The sequence below is a fragment of the Apteryx mantelli genome, chromosome 4 (genome assembly GCF_036417845.1).
Source record: "Apteryx mantelli isolate bAptMan1 chromosome 4, bAptMan1.hap1, whole genome shotgun sequence".
NCBI lineage: Eukaryota > Metazoa > Chordata > Aves > Apterygiformes > Apterygidae > Apteryx > Apteryx mantelli.
In genome coordinates this window covers 826,787-849,634 of record NC_089981.1, presented here as the reverse complement: position 1 = coordinate 849,634, position 22,848 = coordinate 826,787, and the positions used below count along the sequence as shown (strand labels likewise).

At 71.6% G+C, this 22,848-nt stretch overlaps 7 protein-coding genes across 9 annotated transcripts; 2 read left to right on the top strand and 5 right to left on the bottom strand.

The window, feature by feature from the left end:
• Positions 1 to 280: 280 nt before the first annotated feature.
• On the bottom strand, positions 281 to 2,875 carry LOC136991877 (membrane-spanning 4-domains subfamily A member 15-like). The gene is made up of 7 exons (XM_067295365.1): positions 2,630 to 2,875; positions 1,917 to 2,088; positions 1,705 to 1,827; positions 1,390 to 1,446; positions 1,123 to 1,248; positions 640 to 753; positions 281 to 399 (listed from the first exon to the last, which is right to left on the bottom strand). The coding sequence occupies exons 1-7, from the start codon at positions 2,689 to 2,691 to the stop codon at positions 295 to 297; spliced, it is 759 nt and encodes a 252-aa protein (XP_067151466.1). The 5' UTR covers positions 2,692 to 2,875; the 3' UTR covers positions 281 to 294.
• A 1,936-nt stretch (positions 2,876 to 4,811) lies between these two features.
• Positions 4,812 to 7,420, bottom strand: LOC136991876 (membrane-spanning 4-domains subfamily A member 12-like). Of its 2 annotated transcripts, none has more exons than XM_067295364.1 (7): positions 7,269 to 7,420; positions 6,565 to 6,684; positions 6,257 to 6,313; positions 6,011 to 6,139; positions 5,680 to 5,793; positions 5,479 to 5,562; positions 4,812 to 5,382 (listed from the first exon to the last, which is right to left on the bottom strand). In XM_067295364.1, exons 1-7 carry the CDS (start codon positions 7,356 to 7,358, stop codon positions 5,362 to 5,364), a joined length of 615 nt encoding a protein of 204 aa, XP_067151465.1. In that variant the 5' UTR covers positions 7,359 to 7,420; the 3' UTR covers positions 4,812 to 5,361. The 2 variants fall into 2 exon arrangements, 1 of the variants encoding a protein (XP_067151465.1); XR_010883984.1 differs by having other exon boundaries at positions 5,372 to 5,382; positions 5,680 to 5,786.
• A 1,187-nt stretch (positions 7,421 to 8,607) lies between these two features.
• On the bottom strand, positions 8,608 to 11,404 carry LOC136991875 (B-lymphocyte antigen CD20-like). 2 transcript variants are annotated; one of them, XM_067295363.1, is made up of 6 exons: positions 11,203 to 11,404; positions 10,944 to 11,060; positions 10,807 to 10,863; positions 10,400 to 10,594; positions 9,429 to 9,503; positions 8,608 to 9,290 (listed from the first exon to the last, which is right to left on the bottom strand). In XM_067295363.1, exons 1-6 carry the CDS (start codon positions 11,284 to 11,286, stop codon positions 9,126 to 9,128), a joined length of 693 nt encoding a protein of 230 aa, XP_067151464.1. In that variant the 5' UTR covers positions 11,287 to 11,404; the 3' UTR covers positions 8,608 to 9,125. The 2 variants fall into 2 exon arrangements, with proteins under 2 accessions (XP_067151464.1, XP_067151463.1); XM_067295362.1 differs by having other exon boundaries at positions 8,608 to 9,302; positions 11,203 to 11,402.
• Positions 11,405 to 11,493: 89 nt separating this feature from the next.
• LOC136991785 (nascent polypeptide-associated complex subunit alpha, muscle-specific form-like) lies at positions 11,494 to 13,989 on the bottom strand. Its single transcript, XM_067295234.1, has 3 exons — positions 13,173 to 13,989; positions 12,630 to 13,079; positions 11,494 to 12,522 (listed from the first exon to the last, which is right to left on the bottom strand). Exons 1-3 carry the CDS (start codon positions 13,611 to 13,613, stop codon positions 11,494 to 11,496), a joined length of 1,920 nt encoding a protein of 639 aa, XP_067151335.1. The 5' UTR covers positions 13,614 to 13,989.
• A 76-nt stretch (positions 13,990 to 14,065) lies between these two features.
• On the top strand, positions 14,066 to 16,884 carry CBLIF (cobalamin binding intrinsic factor). The gene is made up of 8 exons (XM_067295752.1): positions 14,066 to 14,953; positions 15,046 to 15,225; positions 15,305 to 15,448; positions 15,551 to 15,694; positions 15,772 to 15,956; positions 16,028 to 16,410; positions 16,509 to 16,627; positions 16,706 to 16,884. The coding sequence occupies exons 1-8, from the start codon at positions 14,725 to 14,727 to the stop codon at positions 16,765 to 16,767; spliced, it is 1,446 nt and encodes a 481-aa protein (XP_067151853.1). The 5' UTR covers positions 14,066 to 14,724; the 3' UTR covers positions 16,768 to 16,884.
• A 233-nt stretch (positions 16,885 to 17,117) lies between these two features.
• MRPL16 (mitochondrial ribosomal protein L16) lies at positions 17,118 to 18,481 on the top strand. The gene is made up of 4 exons (XM_067295754.1): positions 17,118 to 17,204; positions 17,430 to 17,495; positions 17,614 to 17,762; positions 17,949 to 18,481. Exons 1-4 carry the CDS (start codon positions 17,165 to 17,167, stop codon positions 18,432 to 18,434), a joined length of 741 nt encoding a protein of 246 aa, XP_067151855.1. The 5' UTR covers positions 17,118 to 17,164; the 3' UTR covers positions 18,435 to 18,481.
• Positions 18,482 to 18,608: 127 nt separating this feature from the next.
• On the bottom strand, positions 18,609 to 22,504 carry STX3 (syntaxin 3). Its single transcript, XM_067295753.1, has 11 exons — positions 22,351 to 22,504; positions 21,332 to 21,421; positions 21,150 to 21,249; positions 20,963 to 21,037; positions 20,761 to 20,828; positions 20,579 to 20,687; positions 20,204 to 20,277; positions 19,960 to 20,094; positions 19,634 to 19,744; positions 19,019 to 19,116; positions 18,609 to 18,820 (listed from the first exon to the last, which is right to left on the bottom strand). The coding sequence occupies exons 1-10, from the start codon at positions 22,378 to 22,380 to the stop codon at positions 19,039 to 19,041; spliced, it is 870 nt and encodes a 289-aa protein (XP_067151854.1). The 5' UTR covers positions 22,381 to 22,504; the 3' UTR covers positions 18,609 to 18,820; positions 19,019 to 19,038.
• Between the last annotated feature and the right edge of the window lie 344 nt (positions 22,505 to 22,848).

Genomic DNA, 22,848 nt, shown 5'->3' with positions numbered 1-22,848 from the left:
CAGGGCGCTCGCGTGTCCGGCTCTCAGGGTTTTATTGAGGATGCCATCCCTGGCGGGAGGCGATGATGCGGGGGCCGTGGTGCCAGCCCTGCAGACAGGGCTGGGGATGCAGCCAGCCGGGCTCCGTCCGGGCTCCGCATCCGACGCTCGGAAAGCCACCGTGCGGCCAGCGTGCTCGGTGGAGCTGGGAGGGAGAGACAGGTCTCACGAAGGAGAGGGGAGCCGAAGAGTCGGGGAGGGGGGGGAGCAGGGGACCGGCTCAGGGCCGTGCCGTCTCCAAATCCCCCCCCTCCCCTACGTGGCCTGTCTGTTTGTGTTCACACATATCTCGTCGTAAGCCGGCGGAGGCGGCAGCACCGCCACGGGCGGAGGTACGAAGTTGGGGGTGAAATCTGCAGCCTGCGGAGCAAGGAAGCCCGTCACTCCTTGCCCTCGCTGGCCAGCCCACAGCGCCAGGTCCTGCTAGGTTGGACCTGCTCCTCGGGCGGCTGTCGATGCTGTGCTGTCCCACGTGGTGCCTCCGCAGGGGTTTGGGGGGGGCCCACATCGCCCTCCCCGGAGCCCCTTCTCCCTCCGGCGCTGCCGGTGGCAGGAGTCCTCCCGCCTCCCCCTCCTTGACTGGCCGCCGCGGGGGCTCACCTGCGCGGAGGTAACCAGCTGGGTTTGCCACCCAAAGTAGGTGCAGATGAGGGTGATGCAGGTCTCCAGCAGCGTGAACATCAGCAGGATGCCCAAGAGCCCCCTAGCCAAGCGCTGTCAAGGAGAGAGGCCGGCTAAGACCAAGCAGCGAGCATCGCCTCGCCTCGCTCCAGGGCTTTACCGAGATGCTACAGCCCCAGCCACGGAGGGGAGGGAGCAAATAGCACCTTTCCCCCCTTGCATAAACTTTGCGTATCTCAGAAAGCGTGGGGTAACGCTGAAAGCATACTAATATCCTCGAGAGGCAGCGATGAGCCGCTGCACCTGCAGGAAGAGGTCGTCTCTCCAGCAGCAGCAGCAGCAGCGTGTCCCCTGCGCACATCCCGACCTGCCCTTGGGAACAGGCACCCCCCGCCCCGCTCCGCCTCCCCCGCCCGGCCACCGGGACGCCTGGGCCCCACGAGCCGAGCCCGGAGCGCTCACCAGCTCCTGCTGCAGCGCGGGCCCGTAGCGGAGCTTGTCGCAGAGGCTGAGGTCCCAGAGCAGGAGGACGACGCCCGCCACCGCGGCGAGGACACTGGCGACGTTGAGGGCCGCGCAGCCCTTCGCCTGAGCGGCACGGAGGCAGGTGGGCACCCTCTTCGGGGCAGGCTCCCTCCAGCCCCCCCCTCCCGAGTCGCCCTTGGCTCTTTTCCTCGGCAGGGTTTCCTCAGCCGCAGAGCTCCCCCCCCCCCCAACGTCTCCGCTTACCACGCAGACGCCCTTGTTCTTCTCTGCCGCCACGGAGCAGGAGCCGGAGGAGATGAACTGTTTGGAGAGGAGGATGTGGGCATGACGGAGCGGGCACTGCCCTGAAACCGTGGGGACGTACCGGTCCCCTGCGGGGTCAGGGGTGGCTGGGGGCTTTGCCCCCTCTGCGGGGCACGGCCCCAGGGAAGCCGAGCGTGGCCAGGGTCACTGCGGGTGTCCTGGGACGCCCGGAGCTTGCCGCGTGCCCTGTCACCCTTCCCACCCGGGGCACCATACCCTTCTGCCCGCTCCAGCCCTGGCCGACGGGCTCCTCACCAAGATTCCGCCCCAGAAGAGGTACCAGGACTCCATGGTCAGCATCTCCACCGGCTTACTGACGAAGGAGACGAGGATGCCGCCGGAGCCGAGGTGCAGCAAGCCGAGGAGGACCTGGAGGCCCTAGGGAGGAGAAGGGACGCGGGGAAGCCCGGGGGGTGGCCGCAAGCCCTGCGGCACAGGGGCGAGGGCTGGCAGGCGCTCTCCCTTACCCCCAGCACGCCGAGCTCCGCTTTCGGGGACGCTCTGGGCGCCGGACTGCAGCGGCCGCCCCTCGGCACGGCCCCCTGCCCCACCGGCGCGGGCTGGCCGGCGGCGTAGGGAGGCAAGGCGGCCAAGGGCTCTCTGGGCACGGTCCCCGGCCCTGCCGCGGCATCCCGGGCGCTGCAAGGAAGAGGACGCGCGGACGGCTGCTCGGCACCGTCCCCCTCGCCCGGCGCCGGCAGCGGGGCGAACGGGGGACGCGCTGCAGCTTCGAACCAGCTCTCGGTAGCCCACGGTGGGTTTTATCCCCCCCCCCCACCCAGCCCCTTCCACGCCAAATTGCTTGGCTGGTCTCCGAACCTTTTCAGCCCTGTGTCCCCCCATTTCACTGACTGCAGGGTGCAGAAACCCCTCCTGCGGCCCCTTCCCAGCCAGCTCGCTTCACTTGATGTTCCCCACGTATCAAATAAAGCCGGGGAACCAGCATTTCCTTTTCATCTTCGGCTGCATCGCGTGCTCTCCTCGCCCTCCTTCTCCTTCCCAGCTGTCTTTCCCAACCCGAGGAGCACGAGCCTGCTCAGCTGCCAGCTGCGGCCTTTGCTTTTCTTGCCCTCTAAGAGGGGACCCGCTGGGGGCTGCCAGGACCGGCCGAGAAGCCCTTTGGCCCTCAGGCATCTCCGAGGGCCGCGGCACGCGTTCGACGGGCTGAGCAGATACATACGGGAGGTCGATCGTAGGTCTGCTTGCGGGAGCCGGCACAGGGATCTGCTCCCTGGGGAACATCGACAGCTCCCGGAGGAGCTTTCAGCCCCCAGCCCGAGGAGGGGAAAGCCAGACCTTTCCGAGCAAACCCAGCCGACACGGAGGGAGAGGCGCTGGTCCTGCCTTCGAGGCCAGTTTGCAGCTGCAGCGGCTGTTGTGGATGCCGTAAATAAGCGCTTCGAGGCGGCACAGACCTGCGGGCTGCTCCGAGACGAGCCGATAGCAGCAAAGGGTTTCGCAGGGCGGGGGGCGCAGGGACCGGCGCGCTGGCCGTCCCTCCAGCTCTCCCAGCCCACGGAGATGCTGCCAGAGGCAAGGGGAGTCCCGGCGGTGGCACCAGGGCTCGGGGCTGCTCGGGACGGCTGCTCCGCTGAGCAGAGCTCTTCCGGGAGCGAGCCCCGAGCCCCGCGCGCCGCCCCAGGTTTCCCCTGCGCCCGGAGCGGGGAAGGCACAAATCCCCCATCCCTCCGCCTTCCTCGCTATCGCCTCGCCGTCCACCGTGCCCACGGCGAAGGCATCTCCCCGTTCCTCCCCCCCCACCCTGGCGCGAGGCACTCACCGCGCCGCCGCTCTCCTCGCCCTGGCTCCCAGCGCCCCGGCACGGGGCGCGCTGATGCAGGCAGACGTCGGCAGCCGGCCTTTGCCCCGGCAACGGTCCCCGTCCCCTGCCCGCGTCGCCACCCTTTTTATGGCCCTGGCGGTGCCACCACCCTGCCGGCTCGCCAGCACCGCGCTCCGGCCAAGCGTGCCCCCACCACCACCCCTCGTCGCCCAGCCGGGTCCCGACTGGTGCCGCGCGCTGTCCCCGGCCCCCGCTGGGCCGTGCTGCGGGCAGCTCGCTGCCGGGAGGTGGCCCTTCCTCCCCAGCGGGCTTCTGGGCTGCAAAGCAGAGCTGTGCGCCTGCAGGGAATGGACGCAGCTGCACAGAGCCTCGAAACGCGTGTTTCTGCCTGTAAGGGAGCGAGTTGCACCTAAACACAGCAAAGCGGTGGAAAACCTTGAAACACGCTCCGGGTAGAAAGTCCTCCGCATTACCATGCGGGCTTTTGGTTACGACGGCTTTAACGTTCGATTTCACAGCAACGGACGCGGAGCCCAAAGCTGTGGGTGAAAGCCCAGGCCAGAGGCGGATGCAGGGGCGGCTGGAGAGATGCTCCGGCCCCTGCCTGGCTCCTTATCCCGAGCGCCGGCCCGCCGGGGAGGAGCCGGAGCCTGGACGCTCTCTGGGCTGCCTGGGGAGGCTGCTCTGACCTGGCTGCAATTTCACTGAAAGCCTGCAAATCCCACGCTATCGATCGGCGTTAGAAGCAGCTTTACGGACAGACCCATCTGACCCCGGCGCTGCCGGCTCCCGGGCTCCAAACCCGCTGCAGCGACCTCCTCGCTGGCCACCCCGGAGCGGCAGGAGGCTCCGGAGGCACCGGTGAGGATTGGGAGCCGTGACGGGCCGTAAATCAGAGCCGAGACAGCCTGTTTGTCCATATTCCCCGCGCCTCTGGGGCTTCTCGCGCTGAACCCGGCTCATTATTTTTTCAGAGCTGGGAACAGAAATAACTGACAGCGAGTGAATAATCCATGAGGTTTCGGCTGAGCTCTGTGTGTGTGTGCGCGGCTGCTCGAAATGAGAGAGAAAACGTGTAACTCCACCCCAAACGCCTTCTGCACCGTGCAGACGCGCGCGGGGGGCTCGGCCCCGCCGTCAGCCTCGAGCACCCCGGGCGCGACGGCGGGAAGGCGCCCGCGTGCCCCGAACGGACCCGAGGCAGCGGCGAGCTCGTGCGGAGCCGGCAAACCTCGGCGCTCGCTCAAAACGGGCCGAGAGCCGCCTCAAAAACCCGCCGGATCGGTGAATTTCTAGGGATTGCTGGCGCTCTTTTAGGTTCGGGGCATCACCGAGCCCGGCCCCGAGGCAGCTCCTCGTCCGGCGCGAGGCGACGGCGACACGGCACTGCGAAACCGAAGGAACCCTGCCGTCATCGCCGCGAGCGGAGCAGCCGCTCCGGGAGCGCTGTATATAGCCGGCCGCTCTCGGAGACACCCTTGAACTTCCCTCCTCCTTTTAGCCTTCCCGGCTCCGTCGCTTGTGAGGTGGATTTTGCAGCTGCCGCTGCGAGAAAGACCCCGTAAATGAGGATGCCGAGGTCCGACCAGAGCATTTATTTCAAAGATAAAATAAAGCCAACGGGGTGCAACCCGAGGTAGGAAGACGGAGTCGGACGCAGGCTATCTACACGGCCCCCGGCACGCATCCGACGGGGGGTTTCCGCGCTACCCGCTGCGTTGCTGCCGGACCTCCGGCAGGTCACGTCACATCAGCGAACCCCCAATAGCCAGCCGGGTGGTTAAAACACCCCGGGAGGCCCCAAAACACCCTCCCCCCCCCCCACACGCTCACAAAGACCCTTCTCAAAAGCAGCCGGTGGGCGAAAAGAAGCCCCTCCTGGGGACGACGCGGGGCGCGGGAGCAGGGGAGGAAGACGAGTGGAAAGCCGCCCCGGGGAGGAGGAGGAGGGGGGGGGGGTGTCCGCAGGAGGGCCAGGCCGGCCGCGCGTCGGGACGAGGATGCCCATGGCCTTCGGCCTCGGCGGCCGGTTGGGGGGCGGCGGGTGGGAGGCGGGATGCGGCGCGAGGAGGTGACCCGGCGCTGCTCTCGGGCTCCGCGCTGGGGACGTCCTCGAGGGCGGCACATGGCTAGACGTCCGGGGCGACCAGCTGCAAGGAGGAGGAGGAGGAGGAGGAAGGGTGGCCGCCGCTCCCGGGAGCTGCCCACCCCGGGCGTCCCCCCCGCACGCCGGGCTCGGGGCTCACCTCGGTGTAGCTGGGCGGCTGGGGCAGCTCCGCCGGGGGCACCGCCAGGTCCGCCCGGATGGTGCCGGGCACGATCAGCATGGCCTGCAAGGGACGAGGAGGAGGAGGAGGAGGAGGAGGAGGTGGGCGCCGCTGCCGGGTCCCGCGGGGCCGCCAGAGCCTCCTCGGGCTGCGCTCGCCTCGCCGCCCCCCCCCACCTACCTCGTTGGAGCGGAGGCGCGTGGCCCGGCACCAGAAATTGGCGGTGGCGACCGCGATGCAGAACTCCAGGACGGTGAAGATGAGCAGCACGATGGAGATCCCGTTCCCTGCGAGCTCCAGGCGGGGGGGGGGGGAAGTGCCCGTGAGCGTCGCCGCCATGGCATGGCACGGCACGGCACGGCACGGCACGGCACGCACCCCGTCGGCATGCAAACCCTCCGGCTCCACTCCCGGCAGCGCCCGGTGGAGGCACGGCGCGGATCCCCCCCCCCCGCGCACGCGTTTCGGGGGCGAGCGTCCCAAAAACGGCTCTGCCTCCCGCGCCGCTTACCGCGATGAGATAGCTGTAGTCGAAGCCGGAGCGGTAGAGCCCGTTCAGGTTGAGGTCGACGATGAAGGCGACGATGCCCAGCAGCGCGAAGATGGCGCTGACGACGTTCATGGTCTGGCTGCCCTTCACCTGCGGCCGCGGGGAGACGGGCAGGCGTTGGGGCGCCGGCGGAGGAGCCGGCGGCGCGGCGGGGACACCGGGCCGGCGCGGGGGAAGGCGCCGGGCCGGCGGGCAGCGGCCACTCACCGCGCACTCCGTGGGGCTCTTCTCCGCTCCGATGGACAGGCAGCCCGAGATGATGAACTGCGCCGGGGCGAGAAAGGCGGGCGGTCACAGCTACGGGCGTAGGGGACGCGCACCCCCCCCCCCCACCCCGCATCCTTCTGCATCCTGCTCGTCCTGAAGTTTCCCTGCAATTCGCTGTCCCGAGCCGCTGAGCTAGAGCTCCCCCCCCCGCTCCCCAAAACGCGTGCCCGGTCCCCGGCAGGCTGGGGGAGCCCCGGGGGTCCCCGCGAGCACGCGCCCCCCCCCCCCCCCCCCCGCCGGCCACGCACAGACACGCCGCCCAGGAAGGGGATCTCGCCGATGACGAAGACGGAGGTGTAGACGTTGGTGAGCGTCGTCAGGACGATCCCGAAGCCGATGTGCATGAAGCCGGTCATGATCTGAATGGTCTGGCGGAGGAGGCAGGAGGGGAGGAAGTGGGGCACGTTGCCCCCCCTGCCGCCCCCCCCACCCGCCCCAGCGCGGGGATGGGGGCGCGGGGAGGTGCGCGCGGCTGGACACCCCCCCGAGGACGGGCTGGCACGGTGTCGGGGTCCCCTCGCCCCGCCGGACCCCCCCCCCCCGGAGCAGCCCCCCCCCCTCGGCAGCGCTGCAGAGACGGGGGAGCCCAGGCTGGGGGGGTTTTGGGGGGGGGGTCACTGCAGCCCCATTTCCGGAGGCTCATCTCAGCCCCCCCCCCTTGCAGCTCTCTGGAGGGGACAGGGGCTCCCTCGAGTGCAGCCCCCCCCCATCGCACGCCCCCCCCAGCCCCCCAGGACGGAGCCCTCCATGACCAGCTCCAGCCCCGATAACAGGGTGAGGGGCTGCACATCACCCCCCCCCCACAGCAGCAGAGCTGGGAAAGCCCGTCCTGCCCCCCCCCCATGGGGGGCGAGGAGCCGGGGGAGGAGGGGGCGTGCTGCCCCCCATCCCCAGCGGCCGTGGGTCGCTGCCCTCCCTCTCTGCCCCCCCCCGGCCCCCTTCCCCGACTCACCCCCATCACTCGGTTCTTGCCCTTGGACAGGGTCTCGGCCGTGTACATCACCGAGCGGCTGCCCAGCCGCAAGGGCCCCATGCCTGGCATGGGCGCAGCTGGCCGGACGGACGGACGGACCGCCGGACGGACGGACGGCCCCCCCACCCCCCCGCCCCGCGGGCCCCCGGTCCCCGCAGCGCCGGGGCTGCCCTACATCCCGCTCCGGCGGGCGCCGATTGGCGCAGCGCAGCGCGGCGCGGCGTCAGAGGCGGCGAGACCGCAGCATCCCCGGGCGGACCCCACGCGGGGCCACGCCGCACCGGGGGGGGGGGGGGGGGGGCCCACGCCGCACCGGTGCCCCTGGCGTCCCGGACGGCGGTGCCCCAGCCTTGCCCCCCCCCCCCACCGCCTGCATCCCAGAAAACCCTCGGGGACCGGCCCAAAAGGGGAAAGCGGCTCAGACCTCGACCCCTCGGGGGCCGGCGGCGTGCCGGGGGGGGGGGGGATGAGGCAACGGGGGTGCCAGGGGAAGCGGGACAGCATGGAAATCCCCGCTGAGCCCCCCAGCTATAGCTACCCCCCCCCACCCCAGCAGGGCTAAGCCCACCCAGGAGCCCCCCCCCCCCACCTCCGCTTGCAGCGGGGCTCAAAATAAAATAAAATAAATAAATAAATGGAGGCGAGGGAGCGAAGCACCGCGGCGAGTTCCTGGAAGAAGGATCCATCAAAGCCATTAGGCAGAGCAACGCGCCCTCCCCGAGGAGCTCGCCGCGCACGGCGAGGCAGGGGGGAGGCTGCAGCCAGCGGCTCCGGCAGCTCCGCTCCTTCCCCAGCCCCGCGGCTTCCCCTCGCATCCTGCGGATTTTTGGGGGCTTTTCGGACAGGGGGAAAGAGTCCGAATTTCACGGTCTTACAGCTTTAGCGGTCTCGCTACGTGGCACGCTCACGGGCCGCTTGCCGAGACCCCGCTCCTTGCCCCGGCACGGGTGAGCTGGAAAGGGGCTGCTGGGGCAAAGCTGCGGCAACCAGGACCCAGGAAAGGTTTCTGCCCCCCGCGTGGGAGCCGGAGCGGGTCCTGCCCCTGCCGGGGCTGCTGCCAGGAGCCCGCGGCAGCACCCGAGCCTGCCCAACTCCTCTCCTCCTTATCTTATCAGGGCGCCGCAGCTTGAAGGGCGACGGGAGGGGTCGGGAACCAGCCAGGAGGAGCTCGGTGGCTCTACCGCACCGACCGAGCTCCCACCTCCCGGAGCTGCCCACCCCCCTGCCCGCCCGTGGGTCCCGAGCCCCAGCCCAACCAGCCCAGGGGAAGCGATTTCTTCGAGGGCATTGCCGCCCAGCCAGGCAAGGACACGTCCACTCAGGAGAGCACCACATTTTAAAGGGGGGGAAAAAAAAGGCAAAAAAAGGCATTTTCACACTCTCAGATATTCAACATAGTTCACACAGAGCTAGAGACGGGATCAGGCTGGGAAAACTTACAGCCCAAGAGGAAAGCTACGCAAGTAGCGGGACTGGCATCAGGTGGGCAAGAGAGTTGCTACGTGCAGCATGATTGCGCTCCATCCTCTGGCTCACGAGCGTGTGGCACCTCCCTTCCCATCCACTGCCTCCCATCCTGGTGGCTTCTAGGACTTGGGACACGTCTGAGAAAACCCTGTGTTTCCAGGTCCCTTCTTTCCCCCTTGTCTCAGGTTTGCACCGCCTCGGTGAGGACGCTGGTGCAGAAGCGGGTGGCGGGCCACCGATGCCCGGCCGATCTGTCCTCGAGAGCCGGGAGGAGCCACGTTCACCCTCTTCAGATCCTGCAGGGATTGAGGCGAGCAGAAAGGGCTCGCCTGCATTCCAGCGTGCTCCCGAAAGAAAGCTCTGGGGAAATCAAACGCCCTGAGGCTCCAAGGGGAAGTTTCCTCTGGAGTACGGCGGTGGGAGCCCAGAGGGGAGGGACTGGGAGGGACTGGTCCCAGCCGCAGCCTGCAGCGGCCGAAGCTCCGGCAACGGGAAGGCCTGCTCCATCAGCTGATGGTCCAAGCTTCTGTCCTTCTGCAGAGAGAGCTAGGGGTATGTTAGTCACTGCTGCCCCCGCCTCGCCGCGGGCCCAGTCGAAGGCCCGCACACCTGGCCCTCCCCTCTCCCGCTAGTGCTGCCTCAGGCTGCTGGGAGCCAAGCCAGCATCCTCACCAGGCTGTAGCTGAATGCGATGGAAGAGATGACCACCTCAAAAACAGTGAAGATCATCATCAGCACCAGCAAGCCCTGTGCGAAGAAGAGGGGAAGGAGACAGTCACAGAACAGCTGAGGTTGGCAGGGACCTTTAAAGACCGTCTAGTCCAACCTCCCTGCTCCAGCAGGGAAGCACAGAGCACGTTGCCCAGGACCACATCCAGACGGCTTTGGAATATCTCCAAGGAAGGAGACTCCACCACCTCTCTGGGCAACCTGTTCCAGTGCTCTGTCACCCTCACAGGGAAGAAGTTTTTCCTCATGTTCAGATGGAACTGTCTGTGTTTCAGCTTGTGCCCGTTGCCTCGCGTCCTGTCGCTCGGCACCACTGAAAAGAGTCTGGCCCCATCCTCTTGACACCCTCCCTTCAGATACTTGTACACATTGATAAGATCTCCTCTCAGCCTTCTCTTCTCCAAGCTAAACAGGCCGAGGTCTCTCAGCCTTTCCTCATAAGAGAGATGCTCCAGTCCCCTAATCATCTTTGTGGCCCTTCGCTGGACTTGCTCCAGTAGTGCCACATCCCTCTTGTCCTGGGGAGCCCAGAACTGGACACAGTACTCCAGATGTGGCCTCACCAGGGATGAGGAGAGGGGGAGGATCACCTCCCTCGACCTGCTGGCCACACTCTTCCTGATGCACCCCAGGATACCATTGGCCTTCTTGGCCACAAGGGCACATTGCTGCCTCATGCTTAACTCGGTGTCCACCAGCACTCCCAGGTCCTTCTCGGCAGAGCTGCTTTCCAGCAGGTCAACCCCAACCTGTCCTGGCGCATGGGGTTAAACAACCCCCCCTTGGGAGCCCAGATGCCACCAGCCCCACTCTCAGCGGGGACGACAGGGCACTGCACCACCAGCTTGGCCCCAGCGCCGTCTGCGCCCGCGTGCCGGCTCCCCTGCCCGTCCCGCCGGCCCCCGCCAGCTCACCAGCTCGTAGATCAGGAGCCTGCGGCAGTGCTCAGCCGGGACGCTGCTCCTCTCGCAGAGCGGGGACACGGCGAAGACGCCCCGGAGCGGGTGGCGGAAGGAAACCCGCAGCAGGTCCAGGTCCAGGGCCAGGAGCACAGCTCCCACCAGCGAGGCGAGGAAGCCGAGGCAGCTGGAGACGGCGCTGCAGGACACCTGGAGGGGCCGAGGCAGGGTTAGCCGTGCCGGCATCAGCAGCTCGGCGAGACTGAGCCGGACTCGGTCCACGCTCCGGCCCCACCACGCAGTTCTAACCTCTTCCCACCTCCAAGGGGCCCCAGAGAGGGGCCATTTGGGGAGGGGGAACAGCCGCTGCCCCGGGGGGCACTGGGGCAGGAGAAGACCGCCACCACCCCTCTCCCGCTCACCAGATGTCTCGAGGGGTTTGTAGCCGCGGAGGAGATGTAATAGCCGGCGACGACGTACTGGAAGGGAGAGAAGAACAGGCGCTCAGGTCCTGCCTGCCCGGTCCGGCCGGCGAAGCCCTCCCAGGCTCCCCGCTTACCAGCGCGGCCCCCCAGAGCGGGTACCAGTAGGCGATGCACAGCTCGCGGTCGCCGGAAGCGAAGAACAAGGTGCCGCCGAGCCCGAGGAGCACGAGCCCCGTGAAGACCTGCACCACCTGCGAGGAAGGGAACGTGCCCAGGGCGCGAGCGCCACCAGCACGGCCGCGAGCCCCCCCCCCCCCCCCCCGCGGCGGAGGCGCCTTAGAGAAGGGGGACGCCCGAGGGACGGCGACCGATCCCCCCGCCACCGCGACTTACCCCGAGCACCCAGCCGCCGGCCCACGCCGTGCGCCCAGCCTGGGCCAGCTGCGGGCGGCTCCCCGGGGCGACGGCGAGCGGCATTCGCGCTGCAATCGGGCTGGCTCGCCCTCCCCTCCGCTCGGGAGCCCGGGAAAGCGGGGCCGGCACCGAGCCGCCGGGACCCGGAAAGGGGTCGGGAGCGAGTGCCAGGGTGGGGCGCGGAGGGAGATTCCCCCCCCCCCACCCCCCCCCGACCGGGGCTGCGGCTCACGTGTTTTCTGAGAAAAGCAGAAATGAAAGTCTTGCTTCCTAGAACGGCGCAAGCGGAGGAGCCTGGCAGCGGCGGCGGCGGCGGGGGGGGGGGGGGGGGGGGTAACAAGCGGGTGCCCAGCCCGCACGGGAACTGCTCCCTCCTGCGTGGCGGAAGGGACCTGGCCAGCACGGGGGACGCGCGTGCCGCCAGCGCGCCCGAGCACGGCCACGCGCCGGAGCCCCCTCGTCCCGCGCGCGGAGAAACCCTACAAGCAGCACGGCGCTCGTCCCAGCACCGCGGCGGCGGCACCGGCTGCTCGTGCGTCCTCGGAGTCTGCGGCGAGGAACGGATACGGGCCGCGGGAACCCACCGCCGTCGCCGAAGCCGGGCTGGGTGAAGCGGGTTCCCGAGAGCTGCTGCCGCCGCCGGGGCAGCTCCACCGCCCTCGGCCCTGCGGCGCTCCGCGCGTTATCCCGGTGCGGGGTTACGGAGTCGAGTGCTCCGGCCGGGGAGGAAGCAAACAAGAGAAGTGAATAACTGAAGAGCAGCACGCGGAAAAACAGGGCCGGGCGACATTGCCCCGGAGGCAGCACGGCGAGATGCCGATGCAACAAGGCGAAGCATCGCACCGGCAGCGGAGCTGCGCTCGCGACGGGGGGTCCAAGCCCCCCGGAGAAGCGCGGGAGGAAAAAGGGGTTTACGGATAGGACCCAGGCTGGAGGCGTTCGGCCACGTGCCAAGACACCCGGGAGCACCCGTGCGAGGCGCCAGCCCCCTCCAGCTGCCCTGCAGCCCGCGCCCCCAGCGCTCCCGCCACCCCTTCCCACGCCCAGCCGCACACATCCTTCGTTCCACGGCTTTATTGCCGAAGCGGGAGGCTCACACCATGCCGGGGTTCCCAGGAGCGGCGTTCCTGGAGGCGGACGCGGTGGGCACCATGGCCACGCTGGGGGGCTCACGGGGGGCGCCCGCCCGGTGCCGGCGGCGCCTTGCGGAGCGGTAGCAGCCCAGCATGCCCACGGCGGCCAGGATGGAGCCCATGGCCACCATGGCCAGCGTGGGGCCGGGCGCCGGGAGAGCCGGCCCTGCGGGAGACGCGGCAGTGAGGGTGACAGGCGCTTCCCCCGGGTGCCCCCGCGCGGGGATGCTCGGGGCACCCCGCGGTGGGCGCCGCGGGAGGCTGCTCGCTCACCCGCGTCCCTCCTCTCCCCTCCGGCCACGGGCGCCGAGGGGCGGCGCGGCGGCGGCGTGCCCGGCTCCGACGGCGATCCGGGGCGAGTGCCGGCTTCCCCCGGGAGCTCTGCGAGGGGAAGCCCGGCGGAGGCTGCAGCACGGACGCAGCACGGGAGGTCGGTGCCGTCCGCGGCACGGTCGTACGGGCAGGCTGTGCCGGACTCGCCGGCAGCCCCGGCCTTCGGGTGACAGTGGTGGCAGATCTGCGGGGACAGGCATGCTGCGGGACCGCCGCCGGGACCGGGAACGGCCCCCACGTGCCGCTCCCCCGGGGATGGCGCTGGCCCGAAGCCGCCTTGCGCTGGCACCAACCTGGCTGCCGGCGGCGCTTGGGAAGACGGAGGCGTCCAGCTGGAAGCGGTGCCGCCGCGGGGAGAGGGAGCGCCCCAGCCGCCCGTCCGCCGAGCGCCTGCGGGGACGCGGAGGCGGCAGGTGAGCCCGGCTCCGCGGGGACTCGGGCCAGCGGAGAGCGCAGCCGGAGCCCCGGCGCTCGGCCACTCACCGTCGCGCGCCTCCGGGGCGAAGCGCGGGCGTCTCGGCACGGCGGAGCCCCAGGGCGTCCGGGCGGCCGGGAGGAGCTGGGGAGAGGCAGCGGGTGAGGGTCCCCGGCGGGTTCCCAGCTCCCCGGGAGCAACGCCGCCCGCTCGAGAGCCCAAAAGCCCCCGCTGACGGCAGGGCCGGGGAGGCTGCAGCGGGCAGGACGGGCACGGCTGGACTCGGGGTCCTCCCGCTTGCCCGCATTTCGGCATCGCCAGCCTGGGCCGGGGCTCTGCCTTCCCGGCACCGCTCGCACCAGCAGCCCCGCTGCAAACAGCCGTGCCCAGGGCAGAGACCCGGCCAACCCCCCTCTGCCCCCCAAGCTCAGCCCCCTACCCAGGGCATCTGGCACCCAAGCGCCAGCCAGGAGAAGCAGAGCCAGCCACCGCCTCCCCAGAGCCTTCATCGCGAGCGAGGAGGAGGACGAGCAGCCCTGCCCCGCTTGCTTTAACACCTGGGGCCGTGGTCAGGTGGCCGCCGCTCTCCCAATGGGGCCTCCCCGCTGCGCCCGCACCCAGCTGCGGCCCGTCCCGCCGAGCCCCGCTCCTCCCTGCGGGGAGACGTGGGGTGGGCGCAGGAGCGGCGTCTGCCTCCGGGCCCGGTGTGCCGCTGGCCCCCGCCCCGCGCCCGGCCCTGGAGGCAGCGCGCCCCACGCTAGGTCACCCGCTCCCTGGAGGGCAGGTCCTACCCGGACCTCACCCGGCTGAGGTGCTCTGGAGCCCCAGGCAAGGGCGGATGTTCCCACCTCCCCGCGGTCCCCTCGGCCCTTGGCGATGCCTGGCCCCGAGCAACCTGGCCGGCTGCCCAGTTTCCATCCGCCGCCGGCACTGCCCCTTCCCTCGGGCAGGGCGGCACGTGCGCGCGCCGTGCTGATCCCCGCCGTGTCCTCCAAAGCGCTCAGTTCCCCAGGGCAGCCAAGAGCAGGACTGACTTGCCGCGAAGGTCCCTAAGGGAAAAGCATGTCAGCCGCCTCCTGACGCTTAGTAGGTTTCAGAGTGAACATGCTGGGGCAGCATAAAGCGCTTCCCTTCAGCTTCCCGGCCATCCTTTCAGGCGGGATTCCCCTTGTTAAAGTTTGCAGCTGAGCTTCAGGCCCAGCCAGGTGAGAGCAAACCAAAGCTGGGAGGTTTCTCCCCGCCCTGCCCACGTGCCGCCCGGCCACCCTCCAAGTGAGTGGCACCGTGGCCAAGGGCGACAAGGTCGGCATCAGCGCTGCCGTCTCCGTGCCACCCCGCTCCGTCTTCCCCACCGTGGCGGAGGTCGCCTGGAGGAGAAACCAACCCCCCCCGCCGGCACAGCACCAGCCCCAGCTTCTGTGCGTGGGGGGGGGCACTGGGCATACTGGACATACTGGGCAGGGTCTCCCCTGCCTGCTCCCGGCAGCGCAGAGCCGGTCCCGCGCCCCCGTGGCGGTGGGCAAAGCTCGAGGCCGCTTGCGGGGTCAGACTCCATCGCAAGGCGCTGGCCTACGCGGGAGCCGGGCACTGCCCCAAAAAACGAGGGTGACGCACGGTGCCATGTCGCCCCGGCCCCGCGAGCACGCGGTGCCGCGTCTCCTTGGGGCACCCTTGAGCGGCCGCGGCAGGCACGTGGCTAAGCAGATAAGAGGGGGACGGGCACGGCCACCCTCGCAGAGGCGGCTCAGAGCAGGGAGGACGCCCGGAGAGGCCAGGACCCCCCCGGACGAGAGGATGCTCTGCGTGGCCCTCGGCGTCGTCGCCCTGCTGGGGCTGGCGGGCGGCTGCGGTGAGTGTCGGTCCTCGCCGGGGCGGCCCGGGGTTGGGGCGGGGGGCTCTGCGGGCGACGTCCCGCCGCGTGTCCGACCCCGCTCCTTCCAGCTGCGCCGCACAACGCCGTCTCCCGGATGCTGCACCTCTTGGAGGGCTCCGCCGGCACCACCGAGCCGCCCAACCCCAGCGTCCTGCTGGCGCTGAACCTGGCCGGCGCCGGCGCCAACAGCCACTGCAAACTGCTGCTCCAGCAGCTGCAGAAGACGGCGGTGGAGAGGGCCCCGAAGGGTAGGTGGGGGCCCCGGGGCGCCCGGCTGGGCCGCGTGCCCGGGGGCCCCGCACTGCCGGCTGCTCTCTGTCCCCGCAGACATGACGTCGGGGGAGCTGGCGCTGTACACGCTCGCCCTGCTCTCCTCCTGCCAGAGCCCCCGGCGGGTGCGGGCGCTGGGGCACACCGTCGACGTGCTCCGCCGGCTGCAGGAGAGGACGGACGAGGAGGTGGCCTACCTGGGTACGGCGCGGACGGGACGGCCGCGAGCCCCCCCCCCCCCCCCCCTCCCCGGGGCACCGCGTCCCCCTCGCCGCTGGCTCACGGTGCCCGGCCGCTTTGCAGTGCTTGAGGGCGCCCCGCGGACCACGTTTTACCAGCTCAGCCTGGACGTCCTGGCGCTGTGCCTGGAGGGGACGGGCAGCTACGAGGTGGCCGCCGTCATGCTGGCCAAGGAGGTGCTGAGCCCCGGGAGCGGGCTCTCCGTGGGTGAGCGACTCCCCCGGCCCCGCAGCCGCCTCCGCCCGCCGGCTGTGCCGCGGCCGGCTGACGCCGGGGCCTTGCAGACACCCGCGCCGTGGCGGCGCTGGCGCTGACGTGCGCCCACGGCCGGCTGGCGGCGGAGGGCCTCGGCGAGCTGCGGGAGCTGCTGCACGACGCGGTGGCGCGGGTGGCCAACGCCTTCCTGGACCAGCAGGAGCAGGGGGACGGCATCATCGGGAACATCTACAGCACAGGGCTGGCCCTGCAGGTAGGGGGGAGCCGGCGGCGCCGGGGGCGGCGCGGCCGCCCGGGGCCCCCTCACGCTCGTGCCCTCCGCAGGCGCTCACCGCCACGGCGGCGTTTTACGCCCCCCGGGAGTGGGACTGCGCCCAGGCCTTCTCCGCGGTGCTCCGCCACCACCTGCAGCAGCCCATGGCCGTCGCCCAGGCGTTGCCCGCCCTGCTGGGCCGCACGTACCTGGACGCCGCCGGCCTGGACTGCGGCGCGTCGCGGCACCCGGCGCACGGGGGCACGGCCGGGGCTCACCAAGGTAGGCCGTCCGCCACGGCGCCCCTGGCCCCCCGCATCACGGTGTACTACTCCGTCGTGAACCATCTGAGGGGAGCCCACTTCAGCTACAGCACCCGGGTGCGGGTGCCGGCCGGCTCGGTGCTGCTGGCCGTGCTGCGGGCGGCCCAGGAGCAGGACCCCGCTCACTTCAGGTGAGGCCCCGCGGCCGGGGAGGGGGCGGACGGCGGCGGCGGCGGCGGCTGGGGGGGCCCCGCCAAGCCGCCTGCCCTCCGGTGCCTCTCGGCGGCAGCTTCCAGACCGAGGCGACGTCCTGGGGCGCCATGGTGGTCTCCATCCACGGGCTGGCCGCCAGCACCGCCGACAAGACCTACTGGCGGCTGCTCAGCGGCGGCGACGCGCTGGAGCAAGGTGGGGGGCCGGGGCCGGGGCGGGGGCCGGGGCGGCGGGGGCCGCAGTGCCGCGGGCTCACGCCGCGCCCTCGCCCAGGCGTCGACACCTACAAGCCGCGGGACGGGGAGCACATCCAGGCCGTCTTCAGCACCTACTGAGGCGCCGAGGGACCCGCCGCCGCCGCCGCCGCCGCCACCTCCGCCACGCGCAATAAACAGTTCTTGCATGCAGCCCTGCCTGTCTCATTGCCGCCCCCGGGACGGGACGGGACGGGACGGGACTGGGGGGCGGGGGGGGGAGCCTGGCCGCCTTTGCGGGCCTGCTGGGCCGGGCGTGAGGGGGACACGCCGCCCCACGGGAGGCCCCGGGGGGTGCGACGTGCCCTCGCCCGGGCCGGAACCAACCTGCCGCGGCCCCGCGCCCCGCCGGGCACCTCAGGCGGGAGCGCTGCCCCCCCCCTCCCCGTCGGCCGGAAGTGTTTCCCCCCGGACGGGTTAAGGGGAAGGCCCAAGATGGCGACGCACGGCGGCGAGTTCCGGCCTGGCGGCAGCGGGGATGTGGCGGCAGCTGGGGCGGTCGCTGGCGGCCCGCGAAGGTCGGGGCGGCCGCGGCAGCGGGGTCGGGACGGGGGGGGGGGGGGAAGCCGGGGTCCCCGGCGGCCGGCGGCGCGGGCAGCGCGGGCAGCGCGTACGCGGACGACAGGCAGGAGGGGAGGGAGTCTGGGACGCCTGGGCCCTTGGAGGGGGCGGGGGGGGGGCTCGGGCGCCTGGGTGCAGCGAGGGGCCCTGCCCCTCTCTGAGCCGCCTCCTGCCCCCCCCAGGTCCCGGTAGCACTGTGGTCCCCCGGGCCGGCCTCAAGAAGTACGTGCTGCCGCCGGACTACAGCGGTAAGTGGGGCGACCCCCCCCCGTCACGGCCTGGTCCTTCCGCCGCCGCACGGCGCGGCCCGGGGAGCCGAGGGCCGGCGGGGCCTGCCGTGACCTCCACGCGCCTGCCCCCTGCCAGATGTGGTCCTGCCGGAGAAGCCCAAGCTGAAGTTCATGGAGAAGGTCCCGGCGGTGCCCAAAGTGCGGCGGGAGCCCCGGAGGCTGCGCGACATCCGTGGCCCCTCCAGGGAGGCCACCGAGTTCACCCAGGGGCAGTACGGCATCCTGGTGAGCGGGGCAGGAACCGCGGGCCCCTCCGCGGGCAGCAAGAAGGAGCGGGCGTGGGGGGGGGGGGGCACGGCCCAAGGCGGGTCACGGGGCCGCCCGGGGGGGCTGCACCCACCTGGGAGCAGCCGAGCCGGTTGCTTCGGTCCCTGACACGTTTTGGTCTCCCCCCCCCCCCCCCCCCCGCAGGCCTTGGGGGGCGGCTATCTCCACTGGGGCCACTTCGAGATGATGCGCCTGACCATCGGCCGCTGCATGGACCCCAAGACCATGTTTGCCGTGTGGCGCGTGCCGGCCCCCTCCAAGCCCGTCACCCGGAAGAGCCTGGGCCACCGCATGGGGGGCGGCAAAGGGCCCATCGACCACTACGTGACGGCGGTGAAGAGCGGGCGCCTGCTCGTCGAGGTGGGTGGGCGCTGCGAGTTTGGGGAGGTGAAGGCCTTCCTCACCCAGGTGGCCAGGAAGCTGCCCTTCCCCGCGGCCGCCGTCAGTCGCGACACCCTGCAGCGCATGCGGGAGGAGGAGGAGGAGAAGCGGCTCCACAACCAGAACCCCTGGACCTTCGAGCGCATTGTCACGGCCAACATGCTGGGGATGCGCAAGTATCTCAGCCCCTACGACCTGAAGTTCAAGGGACGCTACTGGGGCAAGTTCTTCCTGAAGCACCGGGTGTAACGCGCAGGCGGGGGCCGGGCCACCTGAATAAACCTCCCCCGCCCCATTGCTTCTCGTGCCTGCTGCCGCGTCGCGCGGAGACCCCAGGCTCGGAACAGGAGGCCAGGAGCATCCCGGCATCGACCCGTGACCGGGGGCCGCCGCTGCGGCTGGACTCAGCCCCTCTGAGCAGCGTCGTGGCTGATGGCTTTATTGAGGAGAAGGGCTCCAGCGCAGGCGGCCGCCGCCGAGCGAGGCGGGAGGGCGCTCTCCTCCGGCCGCTCTCCGGGACGCGGAGGCAGGGACCGCCGCGGGGTGTCCCGCGACTCCGCCGGACGAGGGAGGGCCTGCGGCGGCAGGGGCCTACCCGTGGGTGGGATCAGCCGGGCAGGAGCAGGAAAGGCCATCTGCAACCCCGGGGGGGGGGAGGAGGAGGAGGAAGAGGGGCCGCTGAGGAAGGAGATGCAGCTCCTCCCCGTCCCCCTCCTCCCCGACGCGCTGGGACCAATCCTGCCAGCCCGAGCCGTGCTGAGGCCCAGCCGGGAGAGGCCCCAGGCAGGTTCGGGGGGCTCCGGCCGCCACCGTGCCCCGAGGCGCCCGGTCACCTGGAGGGCAGAGGGGGGGGTCAGGCGAAGATGCTGCCGATGCTGGCGGCCAGGATGATGGCGAGGACGATGCAGCAGATCATGATCAGGATCTTCTTCTACTTGGCGAGAGAGGCGAGGGGGGGCCGTGAGGCTGGGACGTGGTGCCGCCGCGACGGGGAGCTGGGGGCGGCCGGGGGCGCTTCTGGGAGGGAGGAGGCAGACGGGGCCGGGGGGAGCAGAGAAGGGTCCCGCGGCGCCCGGGGGGGGGGGGGGGGGTCCCGCGGGGCACCGCTGCTGCTGGCGCCGGCGGGAGGGACTGCAGCAGGGGAAGGGGGACGTGCAGCTCCGGTGGGGACCTTTGGACATGCCCCTGGCCCAGCACCCGCCGTGGGTGCCTGCCTGCCTGCCTGCCCCCCGCCACTTACTGACGGCCTCGGGGGCTTCTTCAGCCCCACGGCGAGGCCGATGATGAGGGCAGCTGTGCCCAGCAAGCCTGCCCCCACCCCTGCCAAAAGCAGCATCTTCTGGAGAGGGCTGGGGGGGACACAGGGCCCAGTGACAGCGGAAATGGGTGCGGAGGGGCCCTGAGATGCCGCAGGGGACACCACGGCGGGGGCGCCGGGCCCTGCTCACCCTCCTGGCCTCGCTTTGGTACTTCACGGCTTTTTTGGTGTCGGCCACGGCCCGCTCCACGAAGCCCACGGACTGGTCCATGTTGCTCTCGATGCGGTCGATCATGGCTCCCTAGCGGGGCGGCGGGGGGGGAGAGGGGTGCTGAGCGCCCCGCGCCGCAGCGCTCGCCCTCCCCCGGTGCGCGCGGCCGGTGCTCGCGTGGCGGGGGGGGGGGGGGGCGTGCACAGGTCCCCGTGCGCAGGCCCCACGCCGTCCCAGGCCCCGCGTGGCCCCCCCGCACGCGTGCCCGGGGTGGGGGGGTGGGGGGCCGGCGCCGGGGCGCGCACCTGGTTCTCCACCAGCATGGCGATGTCGACGAACATGTCGTGCAGCTCCTTGATGCTGCTCTCCAGCCGCACGATGTCCTTGTGCCGCCCCTCGATCTCGTTCAGCGCCTGCTTCGAGAGCTGCGAGTCCATGATCTGCGGCAGAGCCGGGGCCGGGGGGGCCGGGGGGGGGGGGTCAGCCGGGGGTCCCTGCGCCCCGCGGGACGCTGCCGCCCCACGGCGCCCCCCCCCCCCGGGCCCTCACCCCCGAGGTGAAGATGGAGGGATTCCCGCTCTCCAGCATCTCCTCCAGCTCCTCGTCCGTCGTGTTCTTGCCGGCTGCGGGGCGCAAAGGGTCACCTCCCGCCGGCCCCCCCCTGCTGGGGGCGGGGCCTGCTGCATAAGCCCCGCCCCCTCGGGGAAGGGGGCGTGGCCTTATGGAGAAGCCCCGCCCTCAGGAAGGGGGCGGGGCCTGCTGCAGAAGCCCTGCCCTGGCCAGCAGGGGGCAGTGTGGCACCAGGGGGAGGAGCCTGTATGGCTTGGCTCCGCCCTCAGGTCTAGGCCCCGCCCACCACGCGAAAGGGGCGGGGCCTGCAGGGGGCAGGCGGCCGGTCGGCGGGGTGGGGGGGGACACACGCACTGATCTCCAGCTGGCGCTGGATGCGGCCCTTGCTGCGCTCCCGGAAGTCGACCTGCGCCTCGTTGTACTTGGTCATGACGTCGACGAACTTGCGGGACAGGACCGAGTGCTGGGGACGGGCGCGGGGCCGTGAGAGGCGCGGCGCGGCGTGTCCCCGGCCCCCGCGGCACGCAGGGCCTCACCTGGGACTTGCGAATGCGGAGGTCGGCCGAGGAGCGCGCCTCGTCCTGCTCGATGCTCCTCTCCATGCCTGGCCGGAGCGGAGACCCCGCGCCGTCAGGGCGCCCCGTCCCACCGCCGCAGCCCGGCCCCGCCGGGCACCCGGCCCCGGTGCCCGCGGGGGTTCCCGGCCCCCCCCCCCCCGGCGGGGACGTCCCCACTCACTCTTCAGCTTGTTGCGGACTCTGTTGGCCATTTTCTTGATGTCGGCCGTGAGCTGCTCCAGGTCGTCTTTGGTCTCTGCGGGGGGGGGCGGGTGCGGGGGGCTGAGGCGGGAGCCCGCCGAGGGGCCCCCCCCCGTCCCGGCGACCCGCACCCACCACCCCCCCCCCCCGTGTGCGCGGCACCTTACTCTGCTCGGGGACGGGCGCCGAGAGGATGACGCTGTAGAGCTTCTTGGCCTCCTCCACGCTCTCCGAGATCTTGTCGATGGTTTGCCGGGTCTCCTCGATCTGGCCAAGGAGGGGGTGGGTGGGGGGGGGTCAGGCGGGAGCAGCGTTGCCCCCCCCCCCCGGGCCCCACCGCCCCGCTCACCTCGGAGAAGAACTCGTCCATGAAGGCTGTGTTGTCCACGGCGATCTCCAGCTCCTCGGCCTCATCCTCGGCGGCGGCGGCGCCCTGCTTCTGCGGGCGGCGGCGAGGCGGCGCTCAGCGCCCCGGCCCCACCGGCGTGGGTGTCCCCCCCCCCAACCTGCCGGGCGCCCCGGGCTCGGCACGGCCCCCCCTTGCCGCAGCGGTGCTGGGGGGGGACGGGGACGGACAGGCATCCTCCCCTCTGCCCCCACCCCTCCTCCTCCTCCTCCTTCCCCGGGAGTAAAAATAACATTAATCCTCACTCTCCCTCCTAAGTGTTTTATCCCCCCTCCTGCCCCCCGGCTCCGTAATCCCCGCTAAATCCCTGCCAAGCTGCCAGCTCCGCGTCGCCGCTGCCGTGGGGCCGGGCACCCCTGCATGGGGGCCGGCGAGGAAGAGCGCGGGGGAGGAAGTAACCGCCCCAGATGCGGGGCCCGGCGGCCCCAGCTGACCCACACGCGCGCCCGGCCCCTCGCGCGCCCCGCGGCTGCACGGCATCGCGGGGGGGAGGCACCCGGCCTGGGCACCCCCAGCCCCACACGTCCCGGGTGGGGGTCCCACTGCCCACCCCACATCCCAGGACACGGGGCACAGCCGGGCACCCCCAGCCCCACACGTCCCAGGTCGGCATCCCACCGTTGCATCCCACATCCCGGGACACGGGGCACAGCCGGGCACCCCCAGCCCCACACGTCCCGGGTGGGGGTCCCACTGCCGCACCCCACATCCTGGGACACAGGGCACAGCCGGGCACCCCCAGCCCCACACGTCCCGGGTGGGGGGTCCCACCGCCCACCCCACATCCCGGGACACGGGGCACAGCCGGGCACCCCCAGCCCCACACATCCCGGGTGGGGGGTCCCACCGCCGCACCCTATGTCCTGGGTGATGCGGGGCGACGTGCCGCTGGTCGCGCATCCCCGTGACGCCGCGGCGCCCCGTGGAGCCGGTCCCGGCGCCCCCCCCCCGGGGCCGCTCACCGCCTTGAGCTGCTCCAGCCGGTCCTTCATGGCGCCGGGGCCGTCGGGGCGCCGGGCAGCGGGGCTGCTGCTCGGCGCCGACGTGCAGGCGGGGCGCGGTGGCCGGGGCCCCCCCGCGCTGTCCCTCCGCTAATCCCCGCGGCAGGAGGCGCCGGGGAGGGACGAGGGGGGGGGCCCCCCCCCCGGCCCCTAGAGGCGACGGGCGAGGGCGCCGCCGGGGAGCCCCGACGGGGCGGGCGCCCTCCCGGCCCGGGGCACGAGCAGGGCTGGGGACACGGTGGCGGCATGGCTGGGGCGACACGGCTGCGGGGGACGACGGGCACAGCCCTGTCCCGGCCCGTCTGTGAGGCCCCGCGGATGGCGCGGCCCCGCGGGGACGCACAGGCGCAGCGAAACCCACACGCAGAAAAGTGGCCGCTGGCCCTTTAAGAGGAGCCCGCCGCGGCACTGCACCTTTAAGACAGGGAGTGGGCGGGGCTAACACCTCTCTCCTGGCGC